General features: G+C 40.7%; 1 protein-coding gene across 6 annotated transcripts in view; it reads left to right on the forward strand.

The window, feature by feature from the left end:
• ZFPM2 (zinc finger protein, FOG family member 2) overlaps positions 1 to 27899 on the forward strand; it is a 357598-nt gene that overhangs the window by 211705 nt on the left and 117994 nt on the right. For 5 of the 6 annotated variants that reach the window (XM_044421773.1, XM_044421774.1, XM_044421775.1 and 2 more), the window contains one exon: positions 11800 to 11911. In XM_044421773.1, the coding sequence (XP_044277708.1) occupies positions 11800 to 11911 (112 nt within the window). Of the gene's footprint in view, positions 1 to 11798; positions 11912 to 27899 lie in introns of those variants that run through there. The other variant, XM_044421777.1, reaches the window with a different exon arrangement.

Below are 27899 nucleotides of genomic sequence, written 5' to 3' on the forward strand. Positions count from 1 at the left end.
ATTGATACACTCTTTATCAGAACAGCATGAAGGACTTGGATGTGGGAGGCATGGTTTCAAATATCTTCTGCCATGAAGGTCATTTGACCAGAGGTGCATAGTCTTCGCGTATGCTGCCTTGAGTTCCTTGGAAGATTGATTATGTATCTGATTCTTTTTCAGAATAGGTTAGAGGAAATTTGTTTGTGAGAGTGTTGCATTCTGGCTCCATTGCTCTATGCTGACTTGTTGCCAGGTTGGAAGGGGTGTGTGTAAGAAAATGCCCAGAATTTCTATTCGCTTACTTGTTACAACATCTTTGTAATGTAAGAAAAATAATACTGAAACATGCATTTTCTTTTGATTCAGTTTTGATCAGAATTTAAGTAGTGGACATCTCCCAAATCAATCATGAATGCAGATACCACAAACTGACTGCACAGTGGTAGAGCCCTGAGCAATGCGATTGGTGGACATCCAAAAATCGTTGTACAGCATTTTAATAATGCACGTGCAAAATATTTACTTGTGGAAAATGAGCACAAAGACACTTCTATCAATGAGAAAAAATCTGTATATTTCTAAGACGAATGCAGCGGCTAAGTGTTTTTGGAAGAAACGTGCATTTTCATGTGAAAAGAACAAAGGTGGTATTCTGATAAGGACATGAGCTAGAACAAACTCTTGAGGTTAAATTTGGAAAAGTTCAAGAAGCTTGAGTTTCTCCTGTACACACATCCCTAGGTGGAATGTAAATTCAAACATACAAATGGTTGCAAACAGGTGTGCACCTTGTAAACATGATGTATGACATAAGAACAGAAGAGCCTTGCACCTACAGTTGGAGGTAGCCCTACAGTTGGAAGCCAGATGCTTGGGGAAAACCCAGAAGCAGCACATGGTATAAATAACCCTTTTCTGCTGCTATTTCCTCACTAAGTTTTATTTAGTCATCTATTGAATATGAATGTGGAGTTTCTATTTAACTATCATAAATTTGCCCGGTCTTCATATTATATATGATTACATTGCATTCATATCTCAACATTTTTTTTTTCTGCAAAGAACCCAATGGTGTCTCTCTTCCATTTTTTATCCTTACAAAAACAATCCTGTGAGGTAGGTTGGGCTGAAAGTCTGTGACTGGCCCAAAATCACCCCATAAGCTTCATGACTAAGTGAGAACTAGAACCTGGATCTTCCAGGTTCTCATTCTAAATCACCAAGTTTCAATGCCTCTCCATTCCCCTGATGTCTGAAACAGCCTTAGCCAAATTTCTTTTTCAGTGTATACTGGTATATTTTTTAATTTATTTTTCTTGAGCTGGTGTCAGATAAGACAGGTGTGTACAGTCTTTCACCTGAGATAAGCATATATTGTGACAGATACTTCTAGTTTTGTAATAATAATAATACAGAAGAAGGAGGCTTTTCAATCCCCAGTGGGCTCACCCAACTTGTAGTGGTAATAGTTGTTTTGATAGTTCTCAGTTTTCACATTTTTGAGAGCACAGTGAAAAATTAAAACATTTACCACCATCTATATCCAGAATCCTAACATTTGCACAAAAGTTGGCTCATCAAGCTACTCCAGGCATTGTATTTTCATCTGTGGGAATGGCAGGAAGCGATCAACCACCTCCATGTTTGTCATGCTGAAAAGGCTATTGTGGCTTTGGCCAAGCAACTTGCAGCTGCCAACCCCCCCCCCCCAGCTTTTTGGGAAACGTCTGAGCTGGGGAAGAGGTTGAGATCTGTGTAGAATATCGGGAACCACTACATGACTCTCCAGTTTCAAATTGGAAGGGTTGTTTGTCATGTTTGCCACCCTTATGGTAAGCATGGGGAGTGTACGTGTTAAAGCTTCCGACCATATTCCTAGTTCTTCCTTTCATGTGAGGAAATGGAACATTGAAAGTGCAGCCTAAAAGAAAAGTCATCTATTAGTTAAAGTTCCAATTTACAGTATTGTAATCAAGTTTGGGTGTTAGTAGTAACAGTCAGTCTGGATCATTTATTTAAAAGTTGTATTTAGAGTTGCAAGAAGTTCATTTTTAAGTGATTCCTTGAGACATTCTCCTTGGGTTTGCATGATCTAAAAAGATTTTTCATCCTCTTGCCCCATTATGACCCCCAGCAAATGAATATATAATAGCTAACTTAATTATGTCTGTATTCTAATACAAGCACATGTGAGAGAGAAAATAGGATTTTACCACATTATCATATATTAAATCAGTGTTAAAATGCAGGCATATGCAAACAGTCTTATATTCCATAGCCACACATTTGATACAGTGCATTGGAAGGTCAGAGTATTTAGCAGCATATACTCCCCTTGAGACGCAACAGATTTGCAGATATATAGCCTAATCCAAAGTACACATTCTTTAAGTCTTAGAAGATCAGACTTGAGCCTTAATTCTCTAAGGGACTGATGCAGGGCTGTGTGGTCCTTTCAGTGAAATTAGAATGATTCTTTGAGGCTAGTCCAATATACTTGTCAGGGGATAGTTCGATTTAGAATAAGTAGCTGTAAATTGACAAAGGAATTAAATTAAATTTAAACCATACCTGAAGAAAACTGACTAGTAGTCTATTTATCTATTTAAATAGTTTTAGTAACGGTATGATACTCTAAAACATCAACTTTCATTTAGGGATGCCCAGACATGCAAAATATGACCCTAGTGAAGTTCTCCAAAACACCATCTCAAAACTCATTTGGACTCAAGTCCATATTAGAGTGTGAGTTTTGTATTTTTCCCATTTCCATGTGAAAATCTGTGCATATTTTCCTATGTATGTATCAGTTATTTACAACTTGGACATGTACGCATCTTTCTTCCATCGAAGTGTATTTGTGTGCTTTTTCCCCAAAGTATGCATTCTTACGCACATTTTTCAAATGTGAGATTTCATCTGAGTTCATGTTTCATCTGGAAAGTGTGAATTTGGTCAATTCTGATTTTAAAAAATGAAATGAATTTATCATACTTCCCTTACGTCATTCTATCCTCCTTCCTCCTTCCTCTCATTCTCTCTCTCTCTCTCTGATTTGCCACAGTAATCGCTGGGAAAATATTTATGTTGTAGGTGAATAACATTTGGTGGCTACAACACAGACATGCCAAGACAGATGTATCGTTTTAGTTGAGTATTCTATCTGCTCCCCTGTACTCTGTTTGCAAAATTAAAATAAATTAAAATTAAACTTAAGGAAAGGGAACCTGAAATGTGATCCTCTGGGTGCGGAGTGTTCATGTTAGCAGGAGTCAACACACATTAGATGCAAGCAGGGTATGACTAGTAGAACATGTAGCAAAATGCTTTTATGTGTCCATCCATAGTTGGAAGCAGTTTCTGTAGTTAGCAGGACCATTTCCAGCAGTTCCTGCCATGATTATCCCTTAACTATATATCTGAAAATGCTCAAGATTGCTTGATAGACAAAGGACAAAAAAAATAGTGTAAATTGTCCCAAATGTTAATATTGATAAAATGGATATGAAGCTTATACTGGAAACTTATATCATGAAGGACATGGGGATTGGATGTCCATGGGCCCTACAAGGTGAGATTTTATGGGAAGAATACTGAAAGCCTACCCGGTTCACCATTTGGGTTCTGAGCCCTTTGTCAAAGATCCAGCATGTTGTCAAACTTTGCTTCAATATTATTCGAAAGCTGAAATGTGCTGTATATATTCAATCTTTTTGAAAAGTAAAATGAAAGTGGTGATTCTTAGGATGTGTACTTTTCTGCCAAATACCAAATCTTGCACTTTTATTGGCAACTCATAACATGGACCACATGGAAAGTTATGTGCATGCTGTCCTGCCCTTTGTTTGCATTCTTGGGGCAGCTGAAAGCCGCAGCTATTGGCAAGTTCTTGGCATTCTTAACATGTAAAACTATGCAGATTTGCAATTATAGTAATACAATCTGAACATACATTTCCCCATCCTCCAATCTCTGTGAATTGCTTTTCTTATAAGCTTGGAACGTCTGTCAAGTGCAGAAACGGTGTGTCGCTTGTCAAGTGATCATCTCCTGGGGTAAACAGTTGGGTTTCTCTAGTTGCAGGGAATCCCAGCTGTCCTGTGGGATCCCATCTGTGAATACTCATTTTTATTTTCCATTCAGTGCTTCATTTCTACCCAACCCCCCTCCCCAAGCCGTACAGAAAACTACTGTGCATTCTTGTGTGCTTCAGTGATGATGATGGTGGTGGTGGTGGTGGTGGTGGTGATGATGGCTTTTTAAATATACTATCCATGAACAGTAAAGCGTCTTGTACTTGGTCTGTCCTGGAAGAAATGAAAAATGCAGAAAGAGCAAGAGAATGTGTTCACTTTTGTATACCAAAGAGAAAGCTAGTCCTTAGTCTAATCTTTGAAAGTAATGATTTATTACATTAAGACTGGCCATTGCATTTCAATATTTGTGAAGGATAAAAGGTCACCATGTATCTTATTCCAGTATCTCCATTACTTCAACTCACTCAAGTGAGATATATTCTTGAGTTGTTTTAACTAGGCAGCGGCATACAACAAGAACCTTTGCCCTAGGAAGACTTGTCAAAATGCATCAGACATTGTTCATATTAATAAATCTGTATTTTCTAGTGGCAGACTGTGACCTTCTTGTCCTTTGCTCTTCATCTACCTGGCTCAATATTTTCTAGGTTTTACTAAAACCAATTGATTAAGCAATCAGGAACATTCATTGCAGAGTAAAGAAGTTACTTTGTGTCCTACTTCCAAATAAACTTCCATTCAATTTCAGATTGATAAACATCCCCCTTCACTTCCAGTGATGGCCATCCCTTTATTTTGGTGATAACGAAGGATTACAATAAAGAATTTAAGTGGCTAGCAGTGCTCACTTTTCCTCCTACACATTACATGGGCTGCTTACTTTTTTTTTTTAAAATAATGTTCACTTTCTAATATTGCTTGAGAAGAAACAAGAACTATGCTATTGCAGAACCATAATATTACTTGTCAGGCTAAAGCAGTGGTGTGGGACCTGTCAGATGTTGGACCAAACGCAATTTTGAAGAAGCTCTCAGAGCCTGTATTCCAGTGATTGGTGGGGTTAAGGGCAAAGGGGGCTTATGGTTAAAAGTAAAAGGGGCCCAGCATACCAAAATACCAGCACATGCTAATGAAAAACTCTTACTGCCAGTAACTAAGCCTTAGGAGAGACATTTCAACCCTGCAGACATTTCAAAACTACAGAAAACCCAGAAAACCACAAAACAGCCAACAGATTTCTGGTTTGGGCATAATTAGAAAGTGGAGTTAATTGAATTTTTTTGGTTTGTCTCCTAGTTCTTCTGAAGGGAAGAATAAAATATAAACTTTTGCTTTTCTTGGTTTTTTTAACATTTTAAGGTCAAGTTGTTTTCCTGATGTGTATTTTGAACTATTCTAATATAATCAGTCAGTGTGGCTGTTGCGGTATCACATCAGTTGCAGATGTAGCATGTTAGATGTTGTAATGCTCCCTTGTTTAAATTTCCTTGTACACAGAAATCATTATGTCAAGAAAAAAAGTGTTCTGGCCTTTTTCCTGACATGCTGGCTTTCCATATGCCAAGACACTGATGCTGATGATCTCTCCCTCTCCCTCTCCCAAGGGGCAAGACCCCTGCTGTTGAAGGACACCAATTTACGCCACCCCACTCAGATTATTCTTTTTTAATATCTCAAGGGTGGGAGAGCCCATGGCCTCTCTAGGCAGCTGGTTCCACTGTCGTGTTGCTTTGACAAGAATTTTTTCCTGAACCTGGTTTGTTGCAACTTGAGCTGATTATTCCATGTCCTCCAGTCTGGTATGAATGAGAACAGATCATGTCCTTCCTCTCTGTGACAGCCTTTTAGGTACTTGTAGAATGCTATCATATACTCCATCAGTCTTCTTTTCTCAAGGCTGAACATGCCCAGTTCTTTCAGTCTCTCTTCATAGGGCAATGTTTCCAACCCCCAGATGGTCGTATTTTTTGCTTTCCTCTGCAAGATGCTTAATTCTTCTGCATCTTTCTTAAATTTCGGTGTCCAGAACTGGACACAGTATTCTAGATGAGGTCTGTCTTGTGTAGGGTATAGCTGAACTAATACTTCTTGTGATTTGGAAGTGATGTTTCCATTAATGTATCCCAAAATAGTATTTGCTCTTTTTGTGGCTACATTACATTTGTTGACTCATGTTGTCCACGATAACACCAAGAGTTTTTTTTTGTTTTTGCAGTACTGTTGAGCCAAATATTCCTCATCGTTTTATTGATACATTTGGTTTCTCTTTCCTTGGTGAAGGACTTGGCATTTGTTCCTATTGAAACTCATATTCTTGCTTTCAGCCCAGTGTTCAAGCTTATCTAGAATTCCCTAGACCTCTTTTCTGTCTTCTCCTTCTCCTTCAGAGTAGCATGCGGATCCTGTTTGTTGAACTGTAGAATCCAGGAACAGTTTTACCTCTTGCTTCTACTGAATGTATAAACGTCCCTGACCTTATTTTATGTTAGGAATATGTAAACCACTGATGCTACAAATGTTTCTAAGCAATGTTATCTAAGTTTACTGAATTATTAAGGATTCCTTTAAGGTTGCAAGGTAAAAGAATTTTAAAGCTTCTTATTGGCTATTTTTGTCTCCATTAACCTCTTGACTTTTGAATAAACAGCACTTAAGGGTCATTTCACTTGTTTGTCCAGATACTTGAAAGATTGGGAAAAAGTGGGAATTGGCTCACCCCCCCTTATCTGCATTAGCAAATTCTAATTGTTCCCTAAGAGATCAAACTTTGCCCTTGTTAAATTGACCCAGCTGTAGGTTTAGAAAAAAGGAGGCCTGAAACTGTAATAGCACACTCAACTGAAAAATATTTAAGGCAAAAGCAGTAATATTTAACTCAATGTGTGAGGCATTTTTCTAGCAACCTGGTATGCTGTTTCTAACATTATGATAGCTGCATAAGATAGGAGTAAACTCTAACATGCTAAATCTATATATCTAAGTAAAAAGGAGATAGTAATATATAATTGTGGTGTATGAGAGCATAAGCTGTCTCTATTAGGTGTCTACAGCCTTGATACTCTTTTTACAAGAACAAATCACAACATAAAGATAAATCCAGCAGCAAATGTCACCATATGTGTTGGCAATGACCAGCTAACCTTTACCACAATAAGATGAAAGAATAGCCCATATTCCCATGATGTTACAATATTAGTCCTTAAACTTTTTTATTTTCCAATAGAAAAAAAGATTGAACTTTGCTACTTATACTGATAGTCAGTTCAAGTTATTTTGGTATAAGTTGGTTTTGCAAACACAGGTACTATGTTCCCACTGTAAGCACAATAAACAGTTAATGAAATCGTGAAATGCAAACTCAGCCAGGCTCTGGATTGGAGAACATACCTCAAGTTTTAAGAAATAGTAACTGGCCTCTTTCTCGCCTGCCACACCCTTCCCTGTCAAATAGCTAATAGGTTGGATTTTAACTTTTTAAAAAGGACTTCTACTCTGTGCGCAGTCACTGTACAGTTCAGTGGCCTGGGATAAGATCATCTTGAAGATGCCTTTCTGGCATTATTCTTTATTCAGGCCACTGAATATCACCCTTTGGCTGAATCCAACAATATGTAATGAACACAGGAGCTGTGATTCATAAACAGACATCTTCCGTTTATGCCACCTCATCTTTTTCAGTTCTGACAATGCATCTGCACATAGGTGGACTCATTCCCTCTGCAAAAATGAATGGGGAAAGCTGCACAAGTGCCACATGTGTGAATTGGAGGGAGACAAGGCTGAATGTTTTGCAAGTATTAATCATGCAAGGTTGATTTTGCAGGGTTTTTACTATCAATATTACTTTTCCTTTTTGGGGTGGTGATAGGGAGGAGATTACAAATCAGAAGTTTTATATCTTAGAAAGACATTATCGACTAGATCTGTGCAATTGGCTGATGTTTAATAGACTTAACATTGCATACAGTGCTTGTAATATGGGGTCTCAGAAACTTCATAGTGGGGCAACCATCTCCTTTTTTCAGGCACTGCTGGGAAATGTTAAGTTAAAGAAGGTCTAAGGCACCTGGAAAGGGGGCTGCCCAGTGTGGAGGCAGTGTAGATGGTGGAGTATTGGACTGGGACTCTCGACATCCAGGTTCAAGTCCTTGCTCAGCCATGAAGCTCATTGGGTTGTTGTTATGAGGATAAAATGACAGGAGGAGAATCTTTTTAGTTCCTCAAGTTCCTCGCAAGAGGAAGAAAGGCCAGGTATAAATGGAATGGAATAATAATAAATAATACTGTGCAACGCCATGCCATGGGCTAATATACCGGCAGTTATACAGAAACGGCACTATTAAAATTCAGACAGGTGGGTGAAGAGCACAAGCCTGGCATGCTGAGGTTGCCAGATTCAAGCGCTGCCCTCTCCAAGTGGGGCTGAGATGGAACCTTGGAAAACTGCTGCTGGTCAGTGAAGACAACAAGGGTCTGGACCAAAGCTTTGGCTTGGTATAAGACAGTCTTGATATGCCCTCAGAGCATGGGTCCTCAAACTATGGCCCGGGGGCTGGATCCAGCCCGCCATGCCCATTTATCTGGCCTGCCATGCCCATTTGGACCCGCTGCCCACCTCACCCCATGCGCAGGGAGGCAGCGGTTTGCTCACTTGAAGAAAGCGATCCCCAAGCAAGCTAGCTGCTGCCTTGTGTGTCCTCCTCAGCACACGCGCCCACACGTACCGCCCCTGGCCCGGCCCGCACACACCACTGACACCACCTTTCTGGCCCGCGTCCAGCACCAGCACCTGTCAACTGGCCCCCTGGTTAAAAAGTTTGAGGACCCCTGCCTTACAGTATCTATCCTGGTTTGCCTCGAAAGCAACACTGCCAGCTTTTTCAGTTTAAGGAATGGCTTCCAGTGGGACATTATATTTGGTTGTACAGGTAGTACTGTATCCTTTGACTATGATTTTGACTATGACTATTAGGAAATTTAGGACTAAAAGTAAGAATATGAAAGTTATATGCAGGGACCATTACCTAAGGAAAGATCTGTACATAGTACCTTTTTATATGATGGGCAGCATATAAATTGATTAAATGAATGATTGATATTTGTACCACATTCTTTGAAAAGCTATCATAGTAGATTGAGTGATGACAAGTGAGTACAAGTGAGTACAAGTGTGTAAGGCAAGTTGAGATGCTTTATCCATCTCATTTCCATGTAAGAAGGAATCCCATTCAAACCAAGCTACTTGAACAACACAGTCACATGGAGCATCTCCACTTCTATTATATTTGTTGTTATATTCCAGCGATGGCCAAACCAAGGCTCATGAGTTGCTTGTTGTTCTTTGAGTTTATTTTGCAGCTCACAGAGGCCCCAAAAAAGCCCGATGCAATTTCTAATCCAGGGTGGTCCAACATGCAGTCCCCAAGGACCACCCAACACAAAGCCCTGTTCTGTGGCCCTCTTGCCACTTGGACCCCCCCCCCATCCCTCCCTCAGTCCAGATCCCAGCGATAGCACAGGCGTGATGGCAGCAAGTTCTTGTGAGGTCACCAGCCCATCCCATTCTCTTCCTGAAGCTCTTCTATTGAGCAAGTCAGGCCACCCCTATTAATGAAGGCTCTTCAAAATGTCCTATCCATGACATTCCTGTTCAGCCCTTCTAAATTCAAGTCAGTGGCTTCCTTTTTAGAGTCAATGCATCTCATACTTGGTCTTCCTTTTCTCCTTCTACCTTCAACTTTCCCTAGAATGATTATCTTCTCCAGGGAATTTTGTCTTCTTGAGATGTGCCCAAAGTGATACAGCCTCAGTTTTGTCATTTTTGCTTCTGGGACTCACTTGTTTGTCTTTCTATCAATCCAGGGTATTCACATAGGTTTCCAACACGGTGTTGAAGGAAACACACCAGCACTCTTCACTGTTCAGCTTTCACATCCATATAGAGTGATTGGGAATACATGGTATGGTTGATCTTGTGGTTTCCAGTGAAACGCCCTTACACTTGATGATCTTCCCTAGCTCCTTCATTGTGGCACTCCCAAGTCTCTTCTTCAAATTTCCTGGCTACAGTCTCCATTTGAATTGACCAATGAACCTAGACATGAAAATGTCCTTCATGACTGGGTTGTGTACAAGTAGATAAAACATATATATGAATTCCTCAAATTATAGTGTTGTTCCTTACATGGAAAATTTGTTGCAACATAGATTTCTTCCTGACAAGCTACTTGTCAGTGATTTGGCTTGGATACCACACCAAAGTATGCGTTAGTGTTAAGACTAAGGCTAGTGTGCTTTCTTCACCAAACCTTAAACTTCAGGTAATATTAACAGTAGTTTATTGAAACAAGCACACTTTCCTAAGCATGTAGCTTGGTTACATCCAAATACTAGGCGTGTGGGTTTTCAATTCCATCCCATCATAGCTGGAAAACCCTGCAAAATAGGTGAGTTGCCCATTCCTGCTGTATCAGAACTGTGCCGTATAATCATTAAATATACTCTCATGGGTAATATGAATGAAATAATTAAACTTTCCAGTGCTGCAGCATGCAAGTGTTAGGAATTTATAGTTTCACAGTGTCAATTCATACATGTTGGGTCTCATGGTGAACATATTATGTCATTAACAATGTCCCTAAACTGGTGCAATGGTCCCATAGGATTAGGTTTTAATCTATGCTCCCAGCATATGGTCAGTCATGGAAACTGAAAATTTATCGGAGAAAGGTTTGGAGCTGCTGGAAAAAAGATTTTATCTACTTCAGAGGGGTGGGGGGAAACCTCGTAGAATATTACCTCGAGACCCTTCCCATTGTATCTGTACTCTGAGTCATAGTTTCATGATGTTTGATATAAAGAACAAGGGCTAGTGAATGATAAATGTCGAAATGGCATTTTACTACCAGCCACTGTAAAGAACAGTTGTTAAGGCTTACTAAGCTCCAGATCACTTCATTCCTTCCATCTAGATATAGCCCTGAAACTTAATTAAAAATAATTTAAATGTTTTACCTTACCTTGCAAACTACAGACACTTTTTGAGTAATTGCCATTTGCTTTAAAAAAAAGTGCCATTGTCTCTCTGCCTGGGTGTGTGATTTTGTGAACAAGGGATGAGTGTGATGCTTTGTCCTCTTCTTTTGGACTTCATCGGAATTTATTCTGGCTGCTGCTTCTAACATTAGGCTTTGGAGATGGCATGTGGTATTATTAGCATTATTATTTCAGCAAGAGTAAAGCAGCACATCAGCAGTCATCAAGTAGGGGAAAAAAAGAGGCAGGAAAAAATTACATTATCCATTCAGAATAATTTCCCACCTAATAGAAATGTTGCCCAGGATAGGGCTTTGAAATGGATACTGATTCTTTACATTCTTTCCTGTCTGTTTCAGGAAATAGCGAGATTCTGTTGATAATGAAGTACAATGTATCTAAAGTTCACTTCAAAACACTTGGCTCTTTGCTGTGAAAGTCATCTGCATTCCCTTTATAATTCTAAGCCACCAGAGATATGCCTAATCTTGGAGATCTGATCCAGCGCTATCATTCAGAAAAATCCTTGATAATAATTCCACCATTCAGATCTGTGAAAGCACTAAAGCTTTGCAGCTTGTGTCGTCTTCCACATTTTTTTAAAGTCCTGAGGCTGGGGAATAAGGCCTTGGCTTATGGGTTTGGAGATTTAGTTGTTTGCAAATAAAATGATTATTACTATTATTATTCAAGTTCTTAATCAAGGCAAGCAAATGGCATCTGTTTGTTATCATCCTTTCTCCAGAAGACAAAGGCTCCAGTCCCGATGGTGCTGACTGCTGGCCCCAAGTGGCTGCTGGATGTGACTTGGCAAGGAGTGGAAGACAACAAAAACAACTGCATCGTGTACAGCAAAGGTAAACACAAGCAGATTTTCCTTCCACTTTCTTTGCAAAGCATTAATGCAGTGCTGATGAAACGTGCCCATTGCATAACAGAGAGGGCATGTGGGGTACAAAGGTGATATGGTTTTCTGTCATACATATAGAAACTCCTATATCTCTATTTCTGATCTCTTTACAATGTGTTGTGCCTTATGTATTAACATGATACATGAGTATGAAGTGGAGACATAGTGTTATCTTCCAACGGTCAGATAGAGAATACACTCTTTTTCTTTTCAGGTGCAAAGCATTCTATACCTGGTGCATTGTTTGAGATAAAAGTTTGCTGCCTTTATTTATTTACATATTGCCTTTTTTCCTTTCAAGGAGCTCAAGGTGGCTTACATAATTCTCACCCTCTCCATCTTATCCTCACAATGAAAACCTTGCGAAGTAGGTTGGGCCGAGAGTCTGTGGCTGGCCCAAAGTCACCCAGTGAGTGTCATGGCTGAATGGGGACTAGAACTCAGATCTCCTGAGTCCCAGTAGCACACTCTTAACCACCCATACCACACTGGCTGTCGTAGTTGCCCAATTTACTTGCCATGTAAGCAGTTATTCAAATTATGTCCTAGGTTTTCCTGACTATTCTGAAATTCAGGAACTTTACAAATGCCAAATGCTTTGATTCAGTTTCCAAGTAGCTTTCTACACTATAATTCACTCTAAACATGCCAGAATTTTGGAAGAGATTCATCAAGAGGAACTGAGTCTGGGGTTTTTATCTCATAGAAAATCAAAATGAAAATTTGAGTTGAGGAATCAAATTATTTTCTAGAAGACTGATCTAATTTTATTTTGTAATTATATCAAAATCATGATTTTCAGGTTATTGAAGACTAAAGGATTACACTGAAGTGAAAATAAATGGCAGCTAACTTTGGCTTGAGGAGCATATAAATGTCTCTCTGTTTAAAAAAAAGAAAAAGTTTCTGTGTTGATAACAGCACAGTGTTATTTAGAATGCTTCTATACTAAAGTATGGAATGTATTAGTATTAAGGATGAAGCTTTATCATGGAATTCTGCAAAGTGTCTAGATGATATTGTCTTTTGTTTAAAACTCTCCTGTATTTCCCCAGTGCTTTTCATCTTTTACCAACATAAAAGGCAGAAAAGACAGAATAACTTCACAAAGCCTGATAGGCCCAGATGCTCCCTACCTAGGAGCAACTTTACATTATTATGATTTAGATTCAATGGTTATTACTACTTTCCACTTCAGTGATTCCCAGAATGATAACCTAGGATCTGATAGTGAGATACAAGGATATTTTGTATGTGTTACTGGCTTCTAGTCGATGCAGAAGACACAAGCTGCTTAAATCCATTCAACTTCCCTAGAAATTTCACAGGACTGCATCCACTACGGCACTGATTCCCAACCTGGGGTATGTGTACTCCAGGGGGTATGAACTAGAACATTTAGGAGTATGCAGTGATGCTGATGCTGATGATGGGAAAAGGCACATACTCAACAGCATAAAACAAAATACAAGTCAAAAGTTGTAAAATTGGAAGTGTGACAAGTTCTTTTGAGTTTTGAATGTAAATCTATTTACATTCAGAATGTCTGTTCATCTTATTATTCCATTGCCTTTTAATCTCATTATTGGGCTATTTATTTACAGTTACAGTTACATAGCAATTCAAAATAACATCAATTATATTAATTACAAAAGGCACAAATTGCACCCTTTGCTGATAATTTATAGAAATGGGCTGCCAAGGGATGTGCAAGTGAAAAATGGTTGGGAACCACTAGAATAAATAGACAGCTGAGCTTCTGAGTTAGATTTTTTGCTGTCAGGCGGATATGGAGCAAAGTTAGAATTTAAGTTATATCAGTGAACCAATGTTTAGGAGCTGCTCTTTATTAGACTGAATGTCATTCCTTCTCCTGTCATGATTGCTTTGGTTTGGTCAGCGGTTAAAGGTTTGAATTTTAGAAGAAACGGTGCAAAATCCAACCTGTGGTGCTGTGTTTGTACTAGGAGACTCAATCAAGGCAGACATTGTGGATATAGCTGTAATGCCCCATTAGCATAGTTTATGTTGTATTTATTTCCCTCCCCACTGATACCCAGCATTTCCAACTAAGCTCAGGTTTCAAATGCTATAAATCCCCAGTCACAGTGCTTTGTGATTACTTCAGAAATTGCACAGTTCTAGAGCAATTTATTTTAGGTTTTTTCTTCCTTACCAAACAGACCCACTGAGATGAAAGATTGTTTGCTGAGGCAACCTAGTGACCATTTCTGCATACAACCATCCAGGCAAATAAGTACCCATATCACTATATTAACATACAAAACACTAATCATAACATCAAAGGCTACTAAAACTTACTAGAAACAATTACAACTTGTTCCTATAATCATTGCAATTTGTACACTTATAAGAGGATTGCCTTTAAACTGCTACAAGCCTTTGAAAATTGAAACACTGAAAACGGGGAATTTGCATGTTTAAAAATGAGTAGTTATACGTCAGGGTCTTATGCATTCTTCCTTTTATAATTACAAAACACCAATAAATTAATGTTGTAACCTGAAAATACCTGATTTGGTTAAGGAAAAAACCCGAGCCTAAAGGGGAATGAATCTTTACTGTGACTCATTGCTGTAGAAGCAGAAAACAGCACAGTATTTTGATGTTGGTAGACAGTAAATATTTCCTATGCATGAGAAACTGCAAATTATTCTGAAAGGTATTAAGGACTGTTTGCATAAAAATGTTTCTGCAACTAACCAAAGTAGAACTTTAGCACTGAGATAGGTCAGAAACAGAAATCCATAATGTATATGGATGAGTTTTTTCCCCCTCTTCCAATCTCCCACAATTCTCTTCAAACTACTTCCCTTCCATCCAACATACTTTGGCATTCACTCCTGCTTTTCTGTGACATGCCACACCTGGGCCATGAAGAAGATTAAGAGGGACAGATCCTGTTGCAGCATCATAGTCCTAGGCTACAATTCCATCAAGGTATGTGCCATCGAGTCATCTCTGACTTATGGTGACCCAATGAATGAACACTCCAAAACGGCCTGTTCTTCACAGCCCTGCTCAGCTCTTGTAATATCAAGGCTGCAGCTTCCTTTATTTATTCATCTCACATTTGGTCTTCCTCTTCTTCCTCTACCTTTGACTTTCCGTAGCCTTATTGTCTTCTGCGGTGAGTCTTGTGTTCCCATGATGTGCCTGAAGTATAGCACCACCAATTTCATCGTTTTTGCTTCCAGGAAATTTTCTGGGTTGATTTGATCTAGGGCACACTTTTTCATCTTTCTAATGACCTGGGGTATTCAAGAAGCATTCCTCTAGCACCATTTTTCAAACACATCAATTTTCTTCCATCCTGCATTCTTCATTGTCCAGCTTCCTCATGCATGCTTGGTGATCAGAAAAGGGAAATGCTTCTAAGTAGAAAGATATAAGATGGCATGTTTATTATACAGCCCTCAGCAGGATTAGATTTTTTTAAGTCCTACAACTCCCAGCATTTCTCAGCCAGCAATGCTGATTTTGGGAATGCTAGACATGTTGGGGCATTTTTTTTTTCTGTCTAAACATGTCTGGCTTTGAACCCTTAAAATTGAAGGCAGTGCTCCTGTGTGTTCCCCATCTGCCTTGCTTACCCAAACAGCTGGTAAGGTTATGAAACAATTGCTGGACTATACCAGACCATACCAAAGGTTGTGGCTTGCATGCTTGAACAGCTGCACATGCAATTCTGTCTCCAGGCAAAACTTGCACACATCAGAGAGAAAGCTAGCCTAGAACTCTTCTTCCTGACCTCTAGCTTACTATGTGGAGTATGCTCTTCATCTGGAGAAGGATAAAGTGACAAAATATAGGAAGTTTAATCATTTTGCTGATTATACACAAAGTTGAATTCTTTGTGGAGGTTGTGTGGATGCTTCCCTGCATGCCACTTAGCTTAGCATCCCATTGAAAGTTTGGATGAGAATATATTGAAAAACAGAATTCTGCTTTTTATAAGTGCAGAAGCCCATTGCTATGGAAGTACTAACCATAATAGCTAAGTGAATCTGCAGTTCACTTCAGGAAAGCCTGTAGCTACAGGGCCTTCTCTCACCTTTGGAATTCCCTTCCAAGGGAGTTGCGACTGGCACCCACTTTACCTTGCTTTTGGCACCAAGTTAAGACTTTCTCATTTAGTTTCCGTTTTTAGATAAGGATTATTGGTCTTGAAGCTGGTTTATTGTTTTTATTGTTTTATTCATTGTTGTTTTATTGTTTATAATGCATTTATCCTCCTGTTGTATTGATATTATATATTTACTCTATGATGTTTTATAGTTTTCATTATTATTGCCATTTATTTTACTTTATTTTACTTTATATTTTTTATGTATTATAGTTTAGGATTATGCTGTGAGCCATCTAGGGAGCCTTCCAGCCATGGGGCAGCATACAAATGCAATAAATAAACAAACACATTTGAGACCTACTTGTGGCTTCCTGGAAGAATCAGGCTAGTCCCAATGGGAAGCGAGTTGCGTGATTAGCCTCTACCCCACTCTCATCCTCCTCCCCCATAGTGGGCATGGAAAGAACTATGCTGGCTGCCCTTCTAAGGGTGCATCCTAGCCTCCCAGAGACAAAAGTGGGCAAGCCGTGGGGATAGAGTGGAGGAGGTTGGGGATGTCAGCTTATGCCGTTTTCTTTCATTATTACCTGCGATTCCTTCCCTTCCCAGCACTAAATCTGGATGGCTGAAATGGCTGTTTGAGTAAATACATGGGATAAGTGGAGCAGCTGTGGAGATTGCCATGCCTATGTCTCCAAGTTCGGGGCTTTTGTGCGATTGCCTCAGAATGTGTTGGACTGCACTCCTTAGGTAATCTCCATTCTGCCAAGAGAAGGACTGAATTCAGGACAGGAAACTAGTGGTGCACGTTGTTCCTTTTAACTGGTGACTTGTAGCGCAATGGTAGATACCAGTCTTGGGCCACAAGTGATCCAGGTAGAAGCATGACAGCGACAAAGGTAGATCAGAGCGTGCATTCATCAACTAATTGCTTGTTTAAGCATAATACATACTCAGACCAGGCAAATAACAAACTGAATATCTGCTATTTAACAAAATGCTAGGCTGTTAATTACAACTCTTCGATTAAGGGTGTAAGAAAACAAGAGGATGATAATAAAGAGCAAAGATACGAGGTGACGAACAAGACCATGACTGTAAACATACATATATGTGTAATTTACCTAAATTGTGCCCCCCTCTTTTTACAAGAAATGTGTATGTTTGGCATTGGTAAAAGAAGGTGCCTGTAAAAATATTTAGCAGTGGGAATTATAAAATCATAAGGCGATTAAGTTAGCTAGTTGTGAAATTCTAATATTGCTTTTTAAATGACTTCAGGATATAGGAGGTGCTAAGGTTATTATCTGTTATCAGGAATACAGCGGAATTGTATGACTGGATAATAACTAAACAACTGACACAATGTAAAATTACATTATCAGTGTGTTAAAACAAAATTGCGCCCTAAAGGAGTCTACATGCCAGCTCAGAGCTGCAGTGTAATTATGCTTAACTCTGATAATTAAAATACAACGGAGATCAACAGAATCATTTTCATTAAGAAAATTATTAATGATGGTGGTATAACAGTAATTGATTGCAGAGCACCACAGGATAACGCCATGCAGTAAAAACCAACATGTTTAATATATGTCTGAGACCAGTTCATTGTGGTATGTAAAGCTGAGGATGTTTGAAATTAAAATAGAACTGATGACAGATACTTGCAGTGGAAACCAAAGATCATAAAATGGCTGCTTTTCCAACTACTTTTTTTTTTTAATCCAAATTTTAGTTTTGGGGAGAATGTTTCGAAATGAGGAACCACTGTCCTGTCAACTGTACAGAAAAATAGCCATTTGCTGCATTAGTTACACAGCAGAAGTAGGCAGTGCAAATATTTTTCCAAGCCTTCTGTCATATCTTTCCCTGTTCCACATTGATTGGTTTTACAGTTATGATCATGATTTACTAATATTATTTTATTTTTATCCAGCCTAACCTGGTAGTTTATGTCCTCCGTTATTACAGAGAAGATGCAGAAAAAAAGCATCCACACTTCCCCCACTGCTGTTCAGTGCATGCTTAATGAAATTCTGTACAAATAATAATTGATAATTGGCTCAGGAGTAGCAATTTATGTGTGGCCTCACATGCGGTAAAAAGATGCTTAAATCCTCTCCAACTGAAATATGCTGTCTTTGCATGCTTAAGCTTTTTAAATAAACAAGAGCTCCTATTCTCTCTCCCATGGGGGAGAGAAGTACATGTAGGAGAAGGTGTTTTCCTCTATTATTCTCCTTTTTTCTTTGTCTCATATGTTGCCTAATCATAGACCGTGTTCTGGTGAAATTCCACTCATTTTACTGTTGTGCAATACTTGGAGTGCCATATCAACAAATCAAAACAATAGTGCCAATAACATTAAATTGTTGTAGTAAACACACATATGGATTAAATATGTGGTAAAGCTGAAATTTATGTCAGAACACATTTCTCCCGAAACCGTTCTCAGTACTCAAGGCCTACATCAAGGGCAGGAATGGGTAGACAAAGATGGAATCATAGGGTCACAGGAAAGTAGACTTGGAAGGATCCAACCCCTGCTCAGCGCAAGACTCCAGGTTAACACATTCCTCTCAGAGGGCTGCCCAGTTGCATCTTGAATACCTCTAGTGTGAGAGCGCCCACAACCTCTGTAGGTAATTGGTTCCATTGTCCCTACCAGCAGGAGCCCACTGACAAGAAGTTATTTCTCCACTTCATGACTGCAGTCTGCTTGCTTACTTGTTTCTTGCTCTGGCACCAACAATAGTGGTGATGTGATGGAGGAGGAGAAGGTACCACTGCCTCTCTACTTATCAAGCAAGTGAGTGGGAGCAAGAAGAAGAAAGAGGAAGGCTTACCAGAGCAGCTGGTGCCACTGGAAGTGAGGACCTAGATTCACCAAGGCAGGGAAGGTCACTGCCCAGGGGCCCTCAGAAACCAAGCCCTGGCATTGCACATAGACTTTTATTCTGTAGTCACAAGAGCAAGCCAATCTGCAGAAGGTTATTTATGGAAGAAGATTGCTTGTGCCAACCCTTTAAAATGATGGCAGAGAGTTGGCAAGGCAATTGTGGTGGGATTCTTGTGTTAAATGACAATGCTGAATTCACTGATAACACTAAACCACGCTGTGCAGTTAGCACCCCGTGCTTGCATCATGTCCATCCTCCTACATCATTTATTTTAATGGCAGCTCATAATCCGTCACCCCCATTGCTGAAATTCAATCCCAGGGTGCACTGCTTCTGCCTACGCCGCTGCCTCTCCCTCATTGTTCCAAGCATCTCCCTGGGTATGTCTTCAGTCCCCTGCTCCTATTTATGTATTTGTTTGTTTATGCTGCTCAGCCAAAGCAACTGCTTGCTCGCTAGAATAGCACTTCCCTGTGCTGCCATGCTCTTTTCCAACATGCAAGCATCTCCACCCAGGCCCCACCTTGTCTCTGCCCCTCCTTGAAGATCTGTTCACACTCTGTGTGCAGGATTCACACATGCTGGAAGGGGCTGCCTCCGTCTTAAGGCGGGCACATGGACGTTATCAGCCTAGGCACTCCGTGCACTATTTTTGCCCTTCCCATGCCACAGTTGCAGATAGCCTCATCTGGTGCCCCACACCCCACTCCTCAGAAGCTCCATTCTCCATCTCCAGCCACACTGTGCCCACAAAGGCAGCTCACCCTGGCACCCTGCCCCCCATTCCAGACCACACTATGAGCTGTCTTACTGGTGCTGGTTCTTGCTCCTCTCCACGCAGCCCCACAGCCAAGGGGGTTCTCTCTACAGGAAGCACAGGTGTGTTGCGAAACAGGGTTTTATTTCTGCAGCATCACATGGGGCTCAGGGGCAAGGGAAGGGTGGCTGTGCCAAAGAAACAGTGTGCCAGGTCTGGTGTGTAGGCTCTGCTGTCCGCAGCTGTGCCCACACAGCATTCTCTACCCCATGCCAGCATGCATCCAGCCTCTGGATGAGGGTGCCTTGCTTCTGCCATTCTCTACACCTGGCACGGCCCTCTCCTTAACTGCACAGACATCTGTCTACACACCTACACACAGCATCTCTCTGCCAGGTGTGCAGGAATCCCTGAGGGGCTTTCCAACATGACTACTGCCAGGTAGTAGGCTGGTAACTATGCTGGTACGGAGGCTCTGCTGGTAGAACTTCCATGGGTAGTTCTCTCAGATCCACCTGGAAATCAGGGAATGTCCCTCCTGTGTCTCAGGCCTGGCAGTGGTAGGTGCTTGTGGATTCAGGAGCTGGGGGAGGTGATGGGGCTTTTTGACAGTTTCAAGGACAGAGACACGATGGGAGTGGAGGAGAAGGTGGGAAGCAGAATGAGAGACATGAGCTTTTAGGGACACCTACCATGTTGCTGATGTTCCTCATTCAGCCCATGTGCTCCTCTCATGTATGGACAACTGTAGCAGGAGGGCAGTGATGCTCCTGCCAGAAAAAGGAAGGCAGAGCATTGTGCAAGCAGTGTTTGTGCAAACTGCAGTGACCTGACAGGAGGGCCAAACACGGCTGTCTCCAAGGGAGGTAGTGCTGCTCCTGGAAGTAGTGCAGCAAACTTCTCCACTGCCAACGATTCCAAAGCCACAGGTGGGCAGCAAGAAGGGAGAGGCAAAAGGACGCACAGAGTGGTCAGTTGGCATGTCCCTGGAGCTGACTCCTCTGTTGCTAGGCAGATCTGGTGAGTGGACAATGCTGGCAGCCACTGTCCTTTCTGAAGGACTCTGTGCTTTGCTGAAAGACTGTTTCTGGAGTCACACAATCCAACAAAGCACAGTGAAGCATGGAAACCATAGTATAGACCATAGTTCCTATCTGTGGTTACATGGAGACCATCCTTATACCATGCTGTATAACTCTGCCTGGGTTAACACAACACAACAAACCATGCAATGGTGGTTTCCACCACGATTTAGCATCATGTGTGAATGCAGCCAATATCTTCAATGAACCTTAATTACTTCTAATAATGTCTGCCAGTGTTGACTTTTCCTCAAGTTATGGCTGAGCCTTTCTGCCCTGTACAAATTCATATTTAAATGTTCTCATTTAAAATATTCCTTTTCCCAGCTTGCTTGAAGCAAACCAGAATGTTGGGGCTGAGGGGTAGGAAACGGAGACTTTAAAAAATGCCATTTGGATATTGTCCATAAACAGTCTTAAGGACATGGACATATGGTTTTGTTAGATTTTTAGAGAATTTTTAGAGCATTAGGACACAGTCCTGTTGCCCCTATTCTAGATTCAAGTAAGCCTTTAAACTCAGAGGCTCTTGTGCATCCAGTGGGCAGAATGAGATCCAGCAGTGGCTATCTCCATCACCACCACTTTTCTACTTTTCCATGAGTAGAAAAGCACATAGAAAGCCCTTAGAAGAGATATTTTTCTAGGAAGAAATCTACACTGGGCTTTTACCAGCATTGTAAGGCCTGACTCACATCTCTCCCCATTCCATCCTTCTCATTCTGCCATTATACCCCAGATTTCTTCAGATCAGTTAAATCATGGCTTTTTAATTATCCCCACCTCACATTCCCCACCTCACATTCTCTCTCTCTCTCTCTTTCTCAATCTGTGCATGCTAATCTTGTGGTACTGACCAGGAGCCAGGAGGAATGGCTTCAGTGAGCTGATGAGTTCATGGAGAAAGAGGAAGTGTCCTATTGAGACTTCAACAAAACAGTAGCAACTCAGAGGGGAATCTTCAGCTGCCTTCCTAGCTCCCTTGCCACTCTCATGGCCTGCCCCTCCCTCCCTCCCTCCCTCTCTCTCTCTCTCTCTCTCTGACTTGCCAGTGAACTTGCTGCTTCCTCCTCCACTCCCCTGTCCTTTGAAAAAAAATGAATTTTGCAAGCCCAAAAATGTCTACTCAGAAGTTCATCACACTGACTTCAACAGGAATTGCTTTTGGGAGGAGAGGAATGGAGATGCTGATTGCATTAGCTGCACCCCATGGGAGGTGGGAGAAGTGCAGGAAGTGGCACCACAGCCTCTCTCCAGCTCTTTTCCTTTGCCACAATCTTTTGTGAGGGAGCTGGAGGAGCTGTCAATTAGGGGTCCCCCCTTCTGCTTTTCAAAGAAGTTCCACTGCAGCAAACCTGTGCTTAACTAACTGAGTGGAGCAGAGCAGAGTGGATCAAACAAAACAAAACATCCCTTTAAAGGCCATTTCCCTGAACAAACCACCTTCAGCTCTTAGTTCTGCCATTGTATTTGTGTGGACAGAAGATGCATTCTCCATACAGTGCCAACTGTGTTCCATCATTCATATATGCCCCAACAGTGGTAATTTCTTTTTGCAGAAGTACTGAGACTGAACCTTCTTAAATGAAAGAGCTTCTAGTCTATATCTCTGTTATGTTTAGCATGAGTTTTGACTTAGCTTCCTTGGTTTGACTTTACAGCCAACAGTTACAATTTTGCATGGCCTTTGTCCAACAGATTTAGTGGTTCCAAACATTCTGATACAGACATGAAATAATGGACCCTAACATCCTGATGCAGAAATGGTAGGATGCACCATTTTCCCCATGTAGTGCAGTAACAGGGGAAGCTGTGAGTCTATATTGTAGAGATTCAAAGAGCAAGGTTCAAAGAATAAAGATGGACTCTCTACTTTGGAATTCTTAAACATTCTGGCTAAGAAACAACATCCTCATTTGCATTTTTTAAAATGGTGAAATTTAGAAGTAACTTAGGAACTGAAAACACACCACAGACTTTTCAGCAGTTTAACTGAAACTGCTTTTGCTTTAGTTGAAATTCCTTTTACCTGCACATGAACTTCTACATTAGATGCAGAATATCTTTTTATAAATACCACCTTAGCTATGAGAGCTCCTGAAATGCATTCATTATGTGTTAGGTGCAAAATATGATACACTTTCCTCCCTTCCACTCTTAAATACTATTTTACAAGCCCTGGGTCTACCATGGTTCTTGGGCTTGAGGAACCCACCATCCTCAAAAAGGCATTGCTTCCCAGGAATGTTGCTGCTTTTGTCTTCTGTGCAAAGCTAAATAAGAAAAGAAACCACAAATTTGCTGAGCCACACATTTCAAATTGTCGACAACCCCATACACGAGAAAACAGTAGAAAATATATATGCACTCTGTCCTGTCAAGAGGCTTTCACCTTATCTTGAGAGACTGTCAGGGCCGGGACATCATGGAATGGACAGGAGTCTATTAAATTAATAAGCTGCTGGATGGTGTCTGGAGAGTTATGATGCTCCATAAATCCAGTTTGATCATGGTGGACAAGGTTTAAATCTACAGACTTCTAATACACATCCACTTTTTGGATTGAATTTGAAGTTTTGTGCTGGAGACACAGAGATAGTCCTGCAGCCTGTGAATTAAGATTTATCTTTTTTTTTCCCCCCTCATAGCATTTTTTTAAACAGGGCTTGACAAAAATGAAAGCACCTTAGGGATCCTGGCAAATGTTACTGCTTGAAATGAAAGAGCTGTTGTCAAGGTGAAACCATGACCTAGAAGCCTAATATCAAACCTTGGTCATTCTTTTCAAACAGCCCCATCAGAACACAGAGCAAAAGGTCTATATGAAATGAAACAAGGATGAATTTATCCACAGCCTATTTTATAGTGATTCCTGTCAAATGCTCCTACTCTGGGTTTATGACACAAGGGGAAATGAATGTTGGCAGGTGCACTTTATAAAAAATAAAATAAAAGGGGGAAAATCTGGGAATTTATTCTTCACTGATTATAAAACCCCCTGTTTAATAAAAACTGTTTCTGCAATACAAGACTACTGCATTGCTTGCCCTCCAGATACCCAGCCTGCTTTTAATAATTAAGAGAATCATTTTGTCATAATATTTATAGTGATTACTAGTTCCCAAGGAAGATTAATGGAACATGTTAAAAAGCAACCTGGGTGTTGGACGTGAACAGCTAAATGAATACATGGAACAAAACATTTAAATCCCCCTTGTATGCATGTGGTCTCTAGCTGATTACAGATCTTCTAGGAAGGAAAAGAAGTTTACATGGCTCCCCCTCGTGGAAGTGCTTTGAGGTTTGGCTTCTTAGGGAGTTGAAGTGACACCAGCAATTAGTAACTGGGGTGGGGGGGAACCCCTTCAGTTTCCCAGGGTGATAGGAACTGGGCAATTGGGTATTTTGGTTAAATACTTCTTTAGACGGGATTGTACCTTGTGCTCCAGGGATCCAGTTAATTAACTTTAACTGGATTGCGTTTTGTGACACACTGTGTTTATTTGATTATTATTATTCACATAGGTGCATGCATTTTAGTTCGACAGTTGGTAGTGTAGTGACTGATATGCCAGCTCTGTGCAATGCGTTTGGGGCATAATATGGGTAATGCTAGTTACGAATACATGGCCTTGTTCTTATGACCAGTAGCTGTTTTTGGAATGATTCATGCTTAGAAGATGCAGCATATCAAAAATTATTCACTGATATCATACAGAATTTAATGTATATTAAAAAGCAGGCAGGACTGCAATCCTGTGTAAACTTAATTGGGAATAAGCTCAGTTGTACCCAGTGATACTTATTTCTGAGCATAAGACTATAGTACAAGAAGCCTTTCTCTGTATGCAAGCTTTACCAGTTTTTAATAATATTTTGAATAACTTTACACAATTATGGTTCCATAGACAAAATGTTTACTCTAGAGCAGTCTGACTGAAGGTAAGAGAGTATTATGGAATAATAGGCTGCTGAGCACAGTTCTTATAATCTTAGAACACCCTCAAGTTAAGGAAAGGTATTTGTATTTAAGCTGATTGAGTCCCACTGGAATCAATGCAACAAACTGGTTTAAGTTCAATTATCAAAGCTTAACCTGACCCTGTATTGGACTGTCAGTCAAGTTCCTAACCTTTGGCACACTAGCTGCACTGAGAACCAGCACCAAACAGAATGCTGGATCGTGAACAGAGCAGGGCATATTATTGTGAAAGCTCAAATATTTTCATAAGTTTCAAACCAGATCCCTGCAAACTATGACACCTATTTTTAAAATTATCAACATAGTTTGTATTGTTTTTGTTTTGTTTTTTCTTTCCAAGTACTCAGAAATTGCCTGATTTAGATCTGCAATGGCCCTGGTCTAGTAGTGAATAATTGCCTAATTGCAAAAACACCCTTACAGCCCCAACCTATCCCTCTAGACCAGTGATGGCGAACCTTTTAGAGACCGAGTGCCCAAACTGCAACTCAGAATCCACTTATTTATCGCAAAGTGCCAACAATGAAATAAAACCTGAATTTGCTGACCACTGGCTTTTGGCCGGCCCTGTAAAAGGCATCTGAGAGTATTTCCTACCTTCTGCTAAAATCACAACAGGTTGTGCAGACTCGAACCGGCGACCTTTCGATCAACCAGCCCAAAATCACAACAGTTTGAACCACTGCACCACCTGTGTCCACTAAAATCACAGTCCATGCAAATCCCTGGCAGCTCACTGTCTGGCCATGCGAAAGCTCCGCGAGTTGTGGTTAATGAAAGATGTCCTTGCCTGGCACCCTTAATCTTTCCAAATATGTGCATGGCTGCTGGGGTGATCAATGGCGTGCCGACAGAGAGAGTTCTGTGTGCCCCTTTGGGCACACGTACCATAGGTTCGCCATCACTGCTGTAGACACTACTGAAGATACTACAGAAATCATGATTGCAGTAGTACAATGTATACTGATCCTTTGGCTGGTTAGACTGTGGGGACCTGAAGGTTTGGTCCCTATGGGAAAGCTCATGTCCTTGTCTGTTGCATTCTGCTGTTTGAGCTGATACATGACCTCTGCTCCCTTGTTGCAGTTTATATATGCTTTGCACCATGCTTTGAGTGGCTATAGGGTTAATCATAATCTGTGATCCATGCTTCTTCCTCCCAGCAGTATCAGTCTCACCAGCATTTCTTTGCCAAAAGTCTTTATTATTGCATTCAAGTCTCTGAGCATACACAAAGTGAAATGTCGAACCCTCTCTGACATGCTTTACCCCACACTTTCTTTATGAACCCTTCTGCATCTCTCTCTGGGTGGAGGACTGTGAAACAGGCCTCTGCTGCTCCCACTGTGTCCCTAATTGGGCCACCCTGCAATGGTGGTGTCTGACTATTGGGTCTGTGTCATCAGGGGATGGAAGATACCATCTGAAACATTACCCGCTTCCAAGTCTACTCTCTCAAGATGCTGTAGCTGCTCCCAATTCCCATGGCCGGGTTGTCTGGGCCCTTCATCTGCCCTTGAGCTGATCTCTCCCATAGCTAAACTCCACAGGGACTCCAGGCCTTGATACACGACTGGGGTTTGGATCATTTCAACAACAGCCTCATCATCAGAGTCTGAGTAGTCAGTCCCGCCAGGATAGATAGAATCCCATGCACATGTCTCATCATCGGGATCTGAACTGTCACTCCCGCCAAAATAGGAAGCCTCTTGTCTGTGTGGCTGTGATTTGACAGGACATGTGCATGCAACAGAACCCCATCGTTTGACCTAGATATGGAGCTTGGGAAAGGCTGCCGCTTTCATCTTCTGTGCACAGCACTTAAGGATTAACAAGTTTCTGGCTATTTTGCCCCCCACCCCACCTCAAGAGAGTTAGTTTGTGTTTAACATTACACAGATTGGTTATTCTCAGCACTCAGTTATATGCATAAATGCCACTAAGTACCTACCTACATAGGATCAGTATGGCATGTAAGAGGTAAGATTGTATTCTTAGGATTAATATCAGATCAATAAAATTCCCCTTAAACATAAAAGTTCTGAAAGAAAATGGTTAATTAATAAGCAACAAAAAAGGAACATCATGGAAAAATGTTTATTAAAATAGTTTTATTCTGCTTTTCAGTGCTCACTTGTTTGCTTGTTTAAAGAAGCTGAAGGATGTGGCAAGATTTTGTTGGGGAGTTTAGTAAACCTTGTCTTATCTTCCTTGAGGCATTCAAGACAAAGTCTGATAATACGATGCATTATAACATAATCCTCATAAACAACAGCATTACTAAGATTCCATGTGAAAATATTGCTGCATGTATTGGAGATAGGAAACTAGACTCTTGAATACAGATCAAAACAAAGATATGTCTGTGTTTAAAGGAAAACAAAAACACATACACACAGGGATCATTCACAGGAGCAATTGACTGATATGCCCTAACCTTCAACTCTGAAACTGTGATGAACTTAATGGGTTTGATCTGTTAGCCGAAGCAAACGTTCAGAAATGTTGGAACGGAAGCATATGAGACATGAGGGAGTGAACTGGGTCTTTAGCCAGCCAGCAAGTATACTGATACTGTGTGACAGGCAACTGCAGTTAATACACAATGAAAAAAGGGGAACGCACGCTTGCACAGGCGTGTACATGAATGCTATATTATAGTGTGAACACAAAAAACATTATTTGCAAATTATTTTTATAGGGCAGTGAGACATTCCTTTTTGCACTGGAACAAATGACCTTTAATGGATCTAAATGATTAATATTGCAAAGAGATGTTAGGATATAAATAAATGCAGATTAAAATAGGATTCTCTCTCTCTCTCTCTCTCTCTCTCTCTCTCTCTCTCTCTCTCTCTCTTTCTGGGTGTGTGCATGTGCATGCACATGCATGCATACATATATGTATGTGTATGCACACATATATATACAGGTTCATTAAAACCAAATGGAGCTGCAGTAATGTGCTGTCTTTTTGCCTCTTACTTCCCCTGGCTATACTGGATGTGCAAGGATTTTGGATGGTTAGCTCAGAAACACAGCAAGTTCGCAGCAAAGAGGAGGCATTGGTGCATTGTGTCAGGCTTCTTGGTTTCTTTGCTAGTTACACGCACAGTTGTTT

Source organism: Varanus komodoensis, unplaced genomic scaffold (assembly GCF_004798865.1).
Source record: "Varanus komodoensis strain SLA01 unplaced genomic scaffold, ASM479886v1 scaffold12, whole genome shotgun sequence".
Lineage (NCBI taxonomy): Eukaryota > Metazoa > Chordata > Lepidosauria > Squamata > Varanidae > Varanus > Varanus komodoensis.